Raw genomic sequence first — 16,243 nt, forward strand, 5'->3', positions numbered from 1 at the left:
TCCCTGTACAATGTAAACTGGCTCTACTGAGGCAAGATGTCGTCCTCATCCTCATCCTCTGATTCCTCGCCCCCTTCAGTGTGTACTTCCTCATCCTCACACATTATCAATTCGTCCCCGCTGGACTCCACAATCACAGGTCCCTCTGTAGTCTCTGGAGGCCATTGCTGGTCTTGATTGAAGAATTGATAATTCATTTTTATGAACATCATCTTCTCAACATTTTGCGGAAGCAACCTCCTTCGCCGCTCACTGACCAGGTTACCCGCTGCACTAAAAACTCTTTCGGAGTACACACTGGAGGGGGGACAACTCAGGTAAAATAGAGCCAGTTTATACAGGGGCTTCCAAAGTGCCTTTTTTTCCTGCCAGTAAAAGTAAGGACTGTCTGACATGTCTACTTGGATGGTGTCAGCAAAGTAATCCTCCACCATTTTTTCAATGGTGACAGCATCCAATGCAGCGACAGTAGACATGTTAGCAATGGTTGGCAGGTCCTTCAGTCCGGACCAGATGTTCTCTGCATCCCCGCCAGCGGGTCGTTTATAAAATCTCACAGCCACAGGTGTGGAAGAAAATGAAGGAGGAGCTGTTGCCATGTCACGGTTCTCTTCAGATGACAATGTTCTGACCAGCAGGTCTTTGCACCGCTGTAGACTTGTGTCCGCCGGAAACAGAGACACAACATACGCTTTAAACCGAGGATCGAGCACGGTGGCCAGAATGTATTCCTCTGACTTTAAAAGAGTGACCACCCTCGGATCCTGGCAAAGCGTACAAAGGGCTTCATCCACAAGAGCTACATGCTTTGTGGAATCGCAATGGTTTACCAGCTCCTCCCTCACTTTCTCCAGCTGCTTCTGCAACAGCCTGATCAGGGGAATCACCTGACTCAAGCTGGCAGCGCGTCACAACCTCTTGTTTGAGGTGATGGCAGGGCAGGTTCAGGCTTTTCTGATGTTGCTCAAGTCTGCGGTAGGCAGTGCCAGAATGCCGAAAGTGTCCAGCAATTTTGCGGGACACCGCAAGTATATCCTGCATACCCCTGTCACTTTTCAGGTAATGCTGCACCACCAAATTTATTGTGTGGGCAAAACATGGCACGTGCTGGAAATTGCCCATATGTAATGCCCGCACAATGTTACTGGCGTTGTCCGACACCACAAATCCGCAGGAGAGTGTAAGTGGGGTAAGCCACTGCGAAATGATTTCCCTCAGTTTCTCTAAGAGGTTTTCAGCGTTGTGCCTCTTACTGAAACCGGTGATACACAACGTTGCCTGCCTTGGAACAAGCAGGCTTTTCGGAGATGCTGCTACTGATGCAGCTGCTGCTGTTGCTGCGGAAGGCGATGCATCTACCCAGTGTTACAACTCTGCCTGTTATTTGTATCTAGCAGCAGTACCTTATACCACCAGAGGTGCTGCTGTTCTGTTCCTGAACTTTTCTACATACCTGAAGGAGTTAATCACCTTGCATTATGCCTAATTAGAACTGCACCTATCGCACTGCTTTAAATACCTGCCTCAAGCTGTGCTCTGTGCAGTTCATCCTTGTATACCTGGCTGCTGCTAGGTCCCCCCCCCTGTTCCAGTTTGATTCTGCTGATATTTTATCTCCCGTTGAGACCTTTGCCTGTTTACCGTTTATGCTTGTCTGCTTGTGACCCCGAACCTTGCCTGGATACTGCTTGACCTCTCGTTACCTTAGACCTTGGCCTGATTACCGGACTATGCAAGTTTGCTTGTGACATTTACTTTGCCTGGACTCTGTTTGCTTCCTGGACAAGACTTTTGCATCCTGGAATTGGGTAACTCACCATTCTTATCCCTGCATTCAAACTATATTAGCATTCTGTGGAACCTGTTATTTCTGTGTACCTTCCTGCCACACCTGTTTATGTTTATGTTGGGAGTTATACCTGTTTATGAAAACCTGCATGTTCCTGGAACTGAATCCTTGCTTATATATTTTGCTGGAGTAAAGACATTTGTATTATACTTCCGTGGCTGCTTGCTGAGTTTACTAGGAATCGTAACACCCAGTGGGCTGTCACAGTCATATAGTCCTTAGTTTGCTCTGAACCACTTGTCCACATGTCCGTGGTTAAGTGGACAGTGGGTACAACCGCATTTTTCAGAGGACACTTTTTCGTACTTCTCTGTACATCCCGGGTATCGCCTGCCTAGTGAATTGGAATCTAGACGGGTTTTGGTACCGGGGACACAATACCTCCATCAACCGTCTATATCCCACTCCACTGATGGCGGACACCGGACGCACGTCTAACACCAACATAGCTGTCAAGGATGCAGTTATCCGCTTTGCTATAGGATGACTGCTGTCGTACTTCGTGCTCATGGCAAACGACTGTTGTACGGTCAATTGTTTAGTGAAAGACGTAGCGGTCTTATGACTTCCCCTCTGGAAAGATGACCGACTCCCAGCAGCAGCGGCAATAGTAGGCGTACCGCTGCAGGAACCTCTGGAAGAATCCCGGATTGAAGAGGACTCAGTCATGCCGGTGACATGGCCTGCAGGACTATCTCTGATCGAGATCGTGGAGGAAACTGACGAGGAGGGTGTTACTGGTGTGGATACAACAGGACCAAGGGATTTAGGTGTCCCTGGACTGCTGACGGTCCTAGCCACAGTTCCTGAACTAAACACTGAATTATGAAGGGTCTTCAGGTGACATAGAAGGGAGGATGTCCCTAGGTGGCCAAGATCCTTACCCCTGCTTATTGCAGCTTTACATAAACTACATATGGCAATACAATTGTTGTCCGGATTGGGATAGAAATAATTCCAGACCGAAGAGGTGGATTTTTTGGTCTTCTGCCCAGGCATGATGATGGGCTTTTTCATCCCATGGACAACAACTGTTTCCCCCCCTGGTGCCTCATTTAAGATAACCACATCAGCATCCTCCTCGTCAAGTTCCTCCTCAGTGCCAGCTACATCAATATCATCCTCCCGGTGTACAACATTGACACCTTCATTAGCCAAATCTGTAACTGCACTGTGGGTGATCCTTCCAGCATATGCAGAGGGCGTGCTGCAAATGGTGGAAGGAGCCACCTCTTCCCGTACAGTGATGGGAAGGTCAGGCTTCGCAACCACCAACACCCTTGGACTCGCCTTGGGGATTTGTGATGACATCTCTTTAGAAGGCAGAGTTGTTTGCTGTGTTGTTGATGACAGCTTAATTTTTTAGAGGGGGGGGGAGGAGGAGGGCTTAGATCCTTGGGTGAAGCTGAACCACTAGTTATGAACACGGGCCAGGGCCTAAGCCGTTCCTTGCCACCCCGTGTCTTAAATGGCATATTGGCAAGTTTACGTTTCTCCTCAGATGATTTCAATTTCTTTTTTTTTGATCATTTTAGTGACCTTTGGCTTTTTGGATTTTACATGCCCTCTACTATGAAATTGGGCATCGGCCTTGGCAGACGACGTTGATGGCATTTCATCGTCTATGTCATGACTAGTGGCAGCAGCTTCAGCATGAGGATGAAGTGGTTCTTGATCTTTCCCTACTTTATCCTCCAAATTTTGGTTCTCCATTATATGCAGCACAAGAGAGCGTACCCCTAAACCAAACACACTCGTCAAAGCCTTTAAAAATTATATGCGGCACAGGACAATACCACTGGACTGGAGTTATACAGCAGTACCAATGGACTTATATACTGCAGGAACAGTGAACGTAGTTATATTGCAGTACCTATGGACTTATATACTGCAGGAACAGTGAACGTAGTTATATTGCAGTACCAATGGACTTATATACTGCAGGAACAGTGAACGTAGTTATATTGCAGTACCAGTGGACTTATATACTGCAGGAACAGTGAACATAGTTATATTGCAGTACCAATGGACTTATATACTGCAGGAACAGTGAACGTAGTTATATTGCAGTACCAATGGACTTAGCAGGACAGAGCACTGGACACAGCACCACTGAACTCAGCAGGACAGAGCACAGGACACAGCACCACTGGACTCAGCAGTACAGAGCACAGGACACAGCACCACTGGACTCAGCAGGACAGAGCACAGGACACAGCACCACTGGACTCAGCAGGACAGAGCACAGGACACAGCACCACTGGACTGAGCAGGACACAGCACAGGACAGCACCACGAGAAAGAGCAGGACAGAGGACACCTTACACACCCTCCCTCTTCCCTGATCAATGCCCGAGTGAAGATGGCGGCGGCAAGCGGGGAATATAAAGAATCCGACGGCGGGATTTTGACGTTAAGCCTCGTTTTCAGTTTTGCGATCGGCGGGAATACCCGAACAGTGCTCGGATCGGGCTCGGATCCGCACTGTTCGGGGGTGTTCGGATTGCGAGAATCCGAGCCCGCTCATCCCTAATTTCTACCATTACTTTCACTCTTAGGGGTCTATTTATGACCCTTCGTTTTTTTGACTTGATACTTTTCAATCCTTATCTCCTTGATAAGGATTGAAAAGTAATGGCTATGTATTAAAAAACTTCTCAGGGACAGCAGTGCCGATAACTTGCTGTCCCTGAGAAGTGACTCACCTGATCATCGCAGTCTTTTCTCATTTTTCAAGGCTGCGGTGATCTTCTCTTTTTTTTTTGTCTTTTTTTTGTCTTTTTTTTAGTGCGCATGCACCGACCGAATAGTTGGTGCATGCGCAGTAACATCCTGGCCGGCAAACTGCAGGATGATTGACAGGGAGGGATCAACTGATCCCTCCACACATGCACTGTCCAGCTCTGCTCTTCAGAGCAGAGCTGGACAGCGCGAAAGTTTTCAGATATGTTAATGTACGCCAGCTTCAGATAGCGCCAGCTTCAGATGGCGTACATTAACATGTAAAAAAAGAGAAAAGTTTCTCTAATTAAACTTTCATACATAGCGGTTCTGAGCACTTCCCATACACTGTTATGGGGAGTGCTCAGAAAAACGATAGGAAATGCAAAGCAGCAGATATCTGCTGCGATGCTTCAATGGTACATAGTGATTTCACGGTAAACCCCCGAAAACTGTTGTTTTCGGGGGTTTACCACAGGAAAAATGCTTGTTAAATAGACCCCATTGTGCCTGATATAATTTGATTTGCGTTACCATGTTACCTGTGTGTATGTGTTTTTGCTTTTTTTATTCTTAATTTTTTTGTTCTTTCTGTATCATGTTGTGTCATGGGTCCCTGTTTTCTGTATATGTCATGTAGGGTGCTGTGGTGTATAATGGCATGCAACTTCAACTATGAGATACGTTTGTCACCTCTGGTGTGACTTGAAGGAGCTCCTGCTGTGAGTGATGTCTGATAACTGGAGTAACTATTCACACCTACCAAGACATCAGGACTCCAGCTCAGAGGGGGCTGCCATCCACACACAAAGGGAACATGTGATCTGAACGCACATGACTGCCCCTTTAACTTATTTAGGAAAAATCTAATTCCTCCTAAATGTACCTCCTATCATTCATTTTAATAGTAACCAAACATATATTCATACACTGAATAAAGATCTCTGTCATGCAGGGAATATTCATTGGGGATTAACAAAGGAGTTGTGAAGGTGAGATTGTAAAAGTCTTATTTGTACATCTGACCAATCACAGACTGATAGACAAACAGGAGGGTGGGGGGTTGGAAGTGAGAAGGAGTCTTTAAAAAGACCAGGTCACCAGGTCAGTCTTTTGCAGACACAATCAAATCTTTCCTGCCAGTTCCAAGCATCGGATATATATCTTGATTGTAAGTGTTTATTCTGTTTTTTCTCCTTTTCTTTTAGAATTGTTTTTGTTGCATGTTATATATCATCTGCATTAATTGGTTTTATATTCTGTAAGCATTATATCCTATTTTTTGTTATTAAATTGCAATTAAATAAGTTGTCATCATTGCTCTAAACAAATCCACAGTCTGTTTAGAAGAGATAGATTGCTTGGCTGTGTTAAGCCTTTAAATGCAAGTGTGGAAGCTAAAATAGTTAACACTATCAGAGCGCAGAGTGTGCGCCACTGAGTAATTACGTTACAGCGTACTTGCCTACTTTGGGCGAGTTGGTTTTTTTTCCAGGAGAGGGGTGTGAAGTGGGCAAATGTGTAAATGTTGTTTTGTAGCAGGGGCGGGGCCTAAATTACGTAATTCACCGCAAATCGCGTCATTTTGGGATGGCAGTAGCGGGATGCAGGAGATTTGCCAGCTCTCCCGGGGAGTCCGTGAGACTGACCTGAATTTCGGGAGTCTCCTGGACATTCCGGGAGAGTTGGCAAGTATGCATTGGAAGTGATTGAGGGAATCCATGAAACTTTAACAAAACTGACACTCCAAAGATGTTATGCACTGACATAAAAAATAAACGTTACACTGAAGGAACAAATAAAACTAGGGTCAAGGAAAGGATTAAAAGGGGAACCAGATCACAATACTGTTTCGTTGGAAAGTGTTTCTAGGGTCTATTTAAGAAGCCGTGAAGAGCCACAATGCCACTCTTATCTCTGTTTGCAGGAAAGTAACATCATCTCCGGATGCCTCTGTGGCTCCACTGGATCCCTCGCAGAGAAAGCGCTGTGCGCACAGCACCGTCTCCATTCGCTGGCAGCGTCAGGCTGCCGGTGAAGAGGGAGATTACTTTGTTGAGGAGGGGGGTAAACACCAGAGCTCCCAAAGCAGCCCGGGCATTGTACATTGCAGCGGTGCTTCATTATCTACCGCTGCAATTTGCAGCAATACATATTGATGGCTACCACACAGGGGTCATAAATAGACCCCTATATATTAATCTTCAAATTTTCTATAATAAACCAACATTGTCTAATGTGACCTGGAAATTATATTTACATAACTGCAAATTTTGTACATCCATCAATGGCCTGATCAGTACTTGTCGTATGTGCACACTGTCTGGCACCTGCCACAGGGGTGGATGCCCTCTTTCCAGATGCTGGCAGTGCGTGCCCATCGCCTACCAATGGGAGACGACTTTTGGGTGCACTGACGGCCAGACTGGGCTTGAGCGCACATTGCTAGGCAACGGTACAGGACTTTAAGGTTCCTTATCGGCGGTCTGCAGTCATATGACCTCACTGACCGCTGGATTTGTATTTGGACTGCCTATTTAAAGTAGACTCTAGTATAGCTCTAGTGCAAGAGTATTTGATCACTTTCTTTGTGGTCTGGTTCTGGTTCTGTGTGCTTTGAGTTCCACAGTTCTTCAATGATTCTGATATAGTCGATTTGTTGTCCTGATTCTGACTTCTGCCTGTTCCCAACTACCGTTCTACAAATTGGTTCTGTTTGGATCTCCTGGTTCTGACTGTGGCTACCTTGACCACTCTTCTGATTACCCCTCAGCACTTCCTTATGCTTTCTGGCACGGCAAAGAAAATCTGCCCAAAATGACCATAAAAGTATTTTTCTCATTGAAATTGCAGTGAACTAAAAGCAAATGTGTGTATTTTTTTTTTTTTAAAAAACACCATAACGAAATACTTTGGGGTTCTTGCTTTGCCATCAATCCACTTTTCTGAAACAGCAAAAAGTAGGATTCTACACATAGGATTTCTTAAAAAAAAAAAAAAATCTGCTCCTGAAAATTAATTTTTGTTTGCTATTTTGCTATTGGCATGCATAAAATGTGTAGGATTAATATGGGTAGACAAATAAAGCATACCATTTTGAAAATTAAATAACCTACTGTATGAAATTGGGTTATCCCGGAGTTTATATTAGCCAGGATGGGGGAGATCTGGGTACTATCACCAGTACCGCTTTCTGTAGTGTAGGGTGTTATTGACTGGTGATCAGACCTGTTTGCTGATTCACCCATGGAGACAAACAAGGGCTTACATATAGAAAGACAATGTGAGATCTTTTGCTTTGAATGACTCAGTGAGGTTAACAACTCTCCATTTATTTTCCTACTGTATTACTGTTTTCTAGTTCTTCTACATTTTCTTGGAGAGCGTTACCGTTGACTGTTGCGTATGACGATTGGCTTGTGCTGTGGCTAGCTCGTCTTCATCTGTCGGAATTCTCTCCTCTGTCTACAATATTTTTAGCATCACTAGATATTTGCAATGTAACTGAATTAACACATTTTTTTCAGTATTAATACAATTTGGGTTTTTTTGTGATTAGTTAAGCCCCTTTGGCTGTTTGTGTACTATATTTGGCTGCATATCTCTGTATATCTGCAGGATTATCTTCCGTTGATTACAGTTAACTATCAGCTCATTCTTGCATGCTTTCCGTTTTGGAGGACATTTAAAAATGTGTCCATTTCTATGAAGAATGACTGGTCTTCCCTGTGGTATAATACTGAAGATGGGGACAAAGCACTTGTAGGTGTGTAATTATCAGTGCCTTACAGAGTCTGTGGACCTGTGAACATGGGTACTCCCAGGGAGTAGTTGCTCTAATGCTGTGATTTAGAAGATGACAGATTTCAATGAGCAGGCTTGAATTGAGGTCACTGTTGCTGCACATAGTAGAAATTAAAGTTTTTGTGGATATTTGGCATAGGCAAATCGAGGGGGGGGGGGGGGAGTTTCCTAGTGTCTGGAAACCTCCTCCCAGCATGGGGCACTGTATGCTTGAGGTGGCTTGCATTTGCCCCTGTTTGGAATAAGTGGCTACTCACAGTCCAGGTAGATTACCTGCCAACTGTCAGACCCTGGGTGATGTGTAGGTTCACAAATCCGTAAACCGGTTTCTATGTAAAATGGTTCTCGATACAGTGGAGGTGACGTCGGTGGGTGCGTGTGGTATGATGGGGCACTGTGAGCCTGTAGTCAGCTCAGGATGAGACAGATGTTCCCTGTTGCCTTAGTTTTTCTTTGGTTTGTGGCAGTATCAGGAGAAGGTACATTTCACCCCAGCCTGGATAGGAATTCCAACAATCTCATGGCGATCTGCAGGTAGAGTAGGCTACAGGGCATTCATAGTCGGTGGGCCTAAGAGCTGCATAATTTTAGATGATGGCTGCCTGAGATATCATGGTTAATGGTTTTGCTAAGAAGAGGACAGGTTTTTACTGTTACCTTTGGGGAGTGTTGGTTTGTGGTAATTTTGAAAGATAGCAAACTGCACCCCAGGTTGTATAAATATCACTCTCCTTTCTTTCCAGAAGCAAGCCGCAGGGCTGTCATGGATCATGGCTCTCGGGACAATTGGGGGTGTAATTGATGGGTACCTGGAGTTCTGTGAGGTTTCATGAACTGGTGACAGTGCCTATGAGATAGAAGTCTTCACTTCACAGGTCCTGTCCTGGTCAGCTTGAGGTCCCCATAGCGTAGGTCTTAAGACATCGGAGGAACCGTGGGGGAATTCAGGGGCATCACCTACTCTCATACGCTGTCTCCCCAGCAAGGTCTCTTCCTTTCCTGATCAATATCAGACCAGGATCATATAGTGATACGAGTGGGGCGTATGCAGAGCTCGAGCATACATTAGCCAACTTAGGCTCCACTGAGAGGAATGTAAAAGGTAGGAGGAGAGGTTAGCACACAGTATGATTCTTTCTACTGGAGTCAAACAGAGAGGTAGTGATTAATTAAACATATGCATAAAGGGACAGAAATATTTATTTATTTTTTTGCTCTTGTTTTGTTTAAGCCCTGGAGGAACTGTGGGAAGAAGAGCCGGCTGAATTACTGGACAGGTTTAGTTTTTATCACTTTTAGTTATATCATTATTATTTTTTATTGTATATTTTCTGCATATTATGTGTCCTGCTAAAGTTTCTCTCATCTCCAACAGAGATGCGCTGCCAGCGTGCGCTGACCCTGATCACTGGGTTTATAGAATGCCTGTGCTTTGTGGGGGTCACCTTCGGATGGGCATCCCTTCTGTTTGTGCTAAAGAATGAAAAGTATTTTCAAAATCTGTGTCTGGACATTGGAAATCAAACTAGCAATGCTACTGCCGGTGAGTCTTGTTAAATGCTAAAGTACATGTGTGAACTGTGTCCAGCACCCTTTGAGATGCTGCTATTACTTGGGCAGCTTGGGGATTGCATGTAAGGGGTTCACAGCCCTCTCAACACTATGGGCCATGATTCATCAAGGTGCGCAATCTGAGCACAACGTGCGCTTGTTCAAAAACGAGCATAAATCGGCTCTGCGCACTCCTGAGTTCAGCAAAGAACGGATCTGAAGATACGTGTGCTGGTAAACTCGGGTGTAGGTCTGCTGTGCTCTACAACACAAGACTGCAGGATACGTCCAATACCTATGTGGATTATACAATCGCAAAAGAACAGAATGCACAGAACAAAAACAGAGTTAATGTCACCTGTTGTAATAATGCCATTAATCCTAAAACAGTAAAAAAAAAGTGTTTTTTTCCCAATGCCCCTTATTAAATACATTTATTAGATCTACTAAACATAAAATACATTTTTACAGTTGCTCCTATTTTCAAACACATGTTATAGCATGCACACAAGATTGTCATCACTAGTACTCAGGACTTAGACTAACCCTGTAGCTGGAGCAAGAGATACAGCAGAAAACCAAGTAACTTTACGATGTCCAGAGCTTGATTCGGTTTGACACGCCCTTACTGTAAATTGACTAGGGCCAAGCACCCCTTCCCTGCCCCTTTCACGCCCCAAAATTGTAGGCTGTAGTTAGTGTCCTTTGCGCTCGAAGATGGAGTGGACATGGTTGCGTTTACTGGCGTACGGTCCGGTTCTGGCTGCGTTTACTGGCGTACGGTCCGGTTCTGGCTGCATTTACTGGCGTACGGTCCGGTTCTGGCTGCGTTTACTGGCGTACGGTCCGGTTCTGGCTGTGTTTACTGGCGTACGGTCCGGTTCTGGCTGCGTTTACTGGCATACGGTCCGGTTCTGGCTGCGTTTACTGGCGTACGGTCCGGTTCTGGCTGCGTTTACTGGCGTACGGTCCGGTTCTGGCTGCGTTTACTGGCATACGGTCCGGTTCTGGCTGCGTTTACTGGCGTATGGTCCGTTTCTGGCTGCGTTTACTGGCGTCCGGTCCGGTTCTGGCTGCGTTTACTGGCATCTGGTCCGGCTCTGGCTGCGTTTACTGGCGTCCGGTCCGGTTCTGGCCTCGTTTACTGGCGTACGGTCCGGTTCTGGCTGCGTTTACTGGCGTACGGTCCGGTTCTGGCTGCGTTTACTGGCGTACGGTTCGATCTGGGCACGCGCAGAGGGATTTCGCGTAGGGTGCTCTCAACATCGGCAGATATGTGCCTTGATGAATCGGGTACTATGATTATAATAAACCTTTTACCTTCAGGGCAACTTTTTCCGTTATTCATAGAAACAATTTTGAGGGCTCTTATTAGTTTAAGAAACTCAAAGCCTACAATTATAATTGTATAATATATATTTTATTATTGCACAAATATCAAAAAGACATTTCTAAAACTTAGCAAAAAAAAAGCTTTGGTACCCTATGCACACAAAATGTCCCATCGGTGAGCCTACTGACGAACACTGTATGGCAGTGGTCAGGGAACAGGGGAAATGACATAAATAGAAGTGGTACTGTGCAGTGTTCACACATTCAGCATAGCAAAACAATTCAGAATTGCATACAAAACAGAAATTATGCAGTAGTGTTGTATTCAGCACACAAATACTTGATAGCTTATTTGTACACTGAAACTTAAAGTTGATATTTGTGTGCTACACGACAAAAATCAACAACATCAACTTTAAATTTCAGTGTACAAATGAGCTATCAAGTATGTGTGTGCTACCTGCAAAAACATGTAACATGGTTTTGTCCAGAAAACTTAGGCAAGAATTTGACTACGTTTTCTTACTTAAGTTCCTTATTGAATCATGCCCATAGTCACTTACCCAATGCTGCACATCAGACTGCAGATGATAGCAGGTCATTTACTTTCTGTATTTTCTATGTCCGACAAACAATAGAGCACGAGACACAAAACTGTAAACATATTACACTAGAGACAAAAGTGATGGCGGCCATTTTGTTGAAGTCAGAATCTATGCAGACGCTCATGGAAATATTTTCTAGGCTGCAGACAACCTGTTATAGTACATTTAATATACCTACTGACTAGAAGGTTCCATGATTAGAGAAAAGGGGGTTTCTGGGTAACATATTGTCATCGTCCTTGCTATGTACCTTAATGTATACTTAATTTACTTTTGAATGAGAACATTGCAAATGTTGTTTTTCTTTATGCAGACCTCTTGTACAATCTCATTTGCAACTTTTTAGTTTTCTATAAACAAAGAATGTTCTTGATGTAAAAAAAAAAAGAATATTTCATTTATAATGATAACGGTGACTGATTCTGGATAACAGTGTCCCTGCAGAATAGGTATCAAAGACCTCTTTGCCTTATAATGTTTTTTCTATAGGTTGCTCTTCTCAGGATGAACGATTCTCTACCATATTCACCGTGGCTTCTTCCACAAACAGTTTTATAGCCCTTCCATGTGGCTACATGTTTGATCGCCTTGGAACTGCAGTGACGCGCTCTATAGCCATGTGAGTAAGAATCCTGGTATAGTATATAAGCGTTAGTGAGGAGCACAGCGGACAACTAGGCACCAAAAGTGAAACTTTCATACGTAATTCATGAAAGCAAAATACATTGTACAGTGTTATCATGTCTCGGACTGTAAAAAAAAAAATGAATGACACAAATTTAACATCTCGGGGTAGCCTAACATTTTTGGAGCAGCTGAGGACAGTGTGATTGGCTCAGGAACCGTCGAACAATTAGGGAAAACCTGGACACTAGTGTGTATTTATGCCGGACAGACTTGAGTATAATCCAATCAGTCATTTCAGGTGTATTACTTAGACCTGTAATATATAGACTTTTACATATTTTTGTCCAAAAGTGAATAAACTTGGGTCTAGATTTACTAGAAAGTGGTTTGATGAGACCACCAGATTTGGCCAGTCTTCCTGAGGGTTTCAAAACCGCCGGGGAGGCCAAACCTTCTGGAAACCGCCAGAAAACAAAGCACCACATTACAAATCGTCATCCCGATTTTTAGAATGATACAAATACAAACCGTCAGATATACCAAGCTGTGGTTTGCCAAACCGCCTGGAAAGCAGCCCCAAAAAAAAGAGGTGGTTGCGGGAGGTGAGGTTGCTGAAATAGCACACTGTCTGAGCTATCTTACCATTCATTATATAAGAGAAGATACCATTGGCGTATGATTTGTGGAGGTAATCATTATTATTGATTATGGGGGCAAAATTTATTTATAATTAAATTATGGGGGCCAATATTATTTTACACTATGATAAGGGACAATATTATGGTATTATAATATTATGGGGCAATATAATTTATATTAAGGCTATAATAATATTTGATTGCTAATGGGGGCAATAATTATTTATGATGGAGGCAACACTTATTATTCCATGATGGGGTACCATTTATATTGCACACATGGAACTGCAGTTGTCATCATGCACATGGTGCCAGTGCCAGCAGGCAGTTATGCTCACGAGCATGCTGGCACTTGTAGTGTGTCATCATCTTCTATCATGTAATTACTTAAACCTAATGGCTTATGGTCCCAGTGCTAAAACACATCTCATATTTTAGCTATTCTCTTTCTGTTTAATCTCTAGACTGCTTTATACAATGGCCACCCTTTTAATTGCGCTGTCTACACCAGGTAAGTCTGTGCAAGGATTTTAAAGAACTGTGCGTAATATTCTGATAATATAATGGTGTATGTTTGTTTTTCATGTTTTGTTAATTTACTGCTTCACGTGATGAAGTGATGACTACCTGAGGAATCACTTTCTCTCCTCACTTTCTCTCTTCTCACTCCAGCGCTCTACGGCCTCACTCGCTTTCTCTCTTCTCACTCCAGCGTTCTACGGCCTCGCTCACTTTTCTCTTCTCACTCCAGCGCTCTACGGCCTCACTCGCTTTCTCTCTCCTCACTCCAGCGTTCTACAGCCTCACTCGCTTTCTCTATTCTCACTCCAGCGTTCTACAGCCTCACTCGCTTTCTCTCTTCTCACTCCAGCGCTCTACGACCTCACTCGCTTTCTCTCTTCTCAGTCTAGCGTTCTACGGCCTCGCTCGCTTTCTCTCTTCTCACTCCAACGTTCTACGGCCTCACTCACTTTTCTCTTCTCACTCCAGCGTTCTATAGCCTCACTCGCTTTCTCTCTTCTCACTCCAACGTTCTACGGCCTCACTCGCTTTCTCTCTTCTCACTCCAGCGCTCTACGGCCTCACTCGCTTTCTCTCTTCTCACTCCAGCGTTCTACGGCCTCACTCGCTTTCTCTCTTCTCACTCCAGCGCTCTACGGCCTCACTCGCTTTCTCTCTTCTCACTCCAGCGCTCTATGGCCTCACTCGCTTTCTCTCTTCTCACTCCAGCGCTCTACGGTCTCACTCGCTTTCTCTCTTCTCACTCTAGCGTTCTACGGCCTCGCTCACTTTTCTCTTCTCACTCCAGCGTTCTACGGCCTCGCTCACTTTCTCTCTTCTCACTCCAGCGCTCTACGGCCTCACTCGCTTTCTCTCTTCTCACTCCAGCGCTCTACGGCCTCACTCGCTTTCTCTCTTCTCACTCCAGTGCTCTATGGCCTCACTCGCTTTCTCTCTTCTCACTCCAGCGCTCTACGGCCTCACTCGCTTTCTCTCTTCTCACTCTAGCGTTCTACGGCCTCGCTCACTTTTCTCTTCTCACTCCAGCGTTCTACGGCCTCGCTCACTTTCTCTCTTCTCACTCCAGCGCTCTACAGCCTCACTCGCTTTCTCTCTTCTCACTCCAGCGTTCTACAGCCTTACTCGCTTTCTCTCTTCTCACTCCAGCGCTCTACGACCTCACTCGCTTTCTCTGTTCTCAGTCTAGCGTTCTACGGCCTCGCTCGCTTTCTCTCTTCTCACTCTAGCGTTCTACGGCCTCGCTCGCTTTTCTCTTCTCACTCCAGCGTTCTACGGCCTCACTCACTTTTCTCTTCTCACTCCAGCGCTCTACGGCCTCACTCGCTTTCTCTCTTCTCACTCTAGCGTTCTACGGCCTCGCTCGCTTTCTCTCTTCTCACTCCAGCATTCTACGGCCTCGCTCGCTTTCTCTCTTCTCACTCCAGCGCTCTACGGCCTCGCTCGCTTTCTCTCTTCTCACTCCAGCGCTCTACGGCCTCACTCGCTTTCTCTCTTCTCACTCCAGCGCTCTACGGCCTCACTCGCTTTCTCTCTTCTCACTCTAGCGTTCTACGGCCTCTCTCACTTTTCTCTTCTCACTCCAGCGTTCTACGGCCTCACTCGCTTTCTCTCTTCTCACTCCAGCGCTCTACGTCCTCACTCGCTTTCTCTCTTCTCACTCCAGCGCTCTACGGCCTCACTCGCTTTCTCTCTTCTCACTTTAGCGTTCTACGTCCTCACTCGCTTTCTCTCTTCTCACTCCAGCGCTCTACGGCCTCACTCGCTTTCTCTCTTCTCACTCTAGCGTTCTACGGCCTCGCTCACTTTTCTCTTCTCACTCTAGCGTTCTACGGCCTCGCTCACTTTTCTCTTCTCACTCCAGCGCTCTACGGCCTCACTCGCTTTCTCTCTTCTCACTCTAGCGTTCTACGGTCTCGCTCACTTTTCTCTTCTCACTCCAGCGCTCTATGGCCTCACTCGCTTTCTCTCTTCTCACTCCAGCGCTCTACGTCCTCACTCGCTTTCTCTCTTCTCACTCCAGCGCTCTACGGCCTCACTCGCTTTCTCTCTTCTCACTCTAGCGTTCTACGGCCTCGCTCACTTTCTCTCTTCTCACTCCAGCGTTCTACAGCCTCACTCGCTTTCTCTCTTCTCACTCCAGCGTTCTACAGCCTCACTCACTTTTCTCTTCTCACTCCAGCGTTCTACGGCCTTACTCGCTTTCTCTCTTCTCACTCTAGCGTTCTACGGTCTCGCTCACTTTTCTCTTCTCACTCCAGCGCTCTACGGCCTCACTCGCTTTCTCTCTTCTCACTCCAGCGCTCTACGTCCTCACTCGCTTTCTCTCTTCTCACTCCAGCGCTCTACGGCCTCACTCGCTTTCTCTCTTCTCACTCTAGCGTTCTACGGCCTCGCTCGCTTTCTCTCTTCTCACTCCAGCGTTCTACAGCCTCACTCGCTTTCTCTCTTCTGACTCCAGCGCTCTATGGCCTCACTCGCTTTCTCTCTTCTCACTCCAGCGTTCTATGGCCTCACTCGCTTTCTCTCTTCTCACTCTAGCGTTCTACGGCCTCACTCGCTTTCTCTCTTCTCACTCTAGCGTTCTACAGCCTCAC

General features: G+C 45.5%; 1 protein-coding gene across 1 annotated transcript in view; it reads left to right on the top strand.

Moving 5' to 3' along the window:
- The window catches only part of LOC142120565 (equilibrative nucleobase transporter 1-like), a 53,986-nt gene that overhangs the window by 9,590 nt on the left and 28,153 nt on the right, over positions 1-16,243 (top strand). Inside the window, exons 2-4 of the mRNA XM_075194184.1 lie at positions 9,750-9,917; positions 12,352-12,481; positions 13,592-13,638. Coding sequence (XP_075050285.1) covers positions 9,752-9,917; positions 12,352-12,481; positions 13,592-13,638 — 343 coding nt within the window. The 5' untranslated portion in view covers positions 9,750-9,751. The remainder of the gene's footprint in view (positions 1-9,749; positions 9,918-12,351; positions 12,482-13,591; positions 13,639-16,243) is intronic.

Source organism: Mixophyes fleayi, chromosome 1 (genome assembly GCF_038048845.1).
Source record: "Mixophyes fleayi isolate aMixFle1 chromosome 1, aMixFle1.hap1, whole genome shotgun sequence".
NCBI lineage: Eukaryota > Metazoa > Chordata > Amphibia > Anura > Limnodynastidae > Mixophyes > Mixophyes fleayi.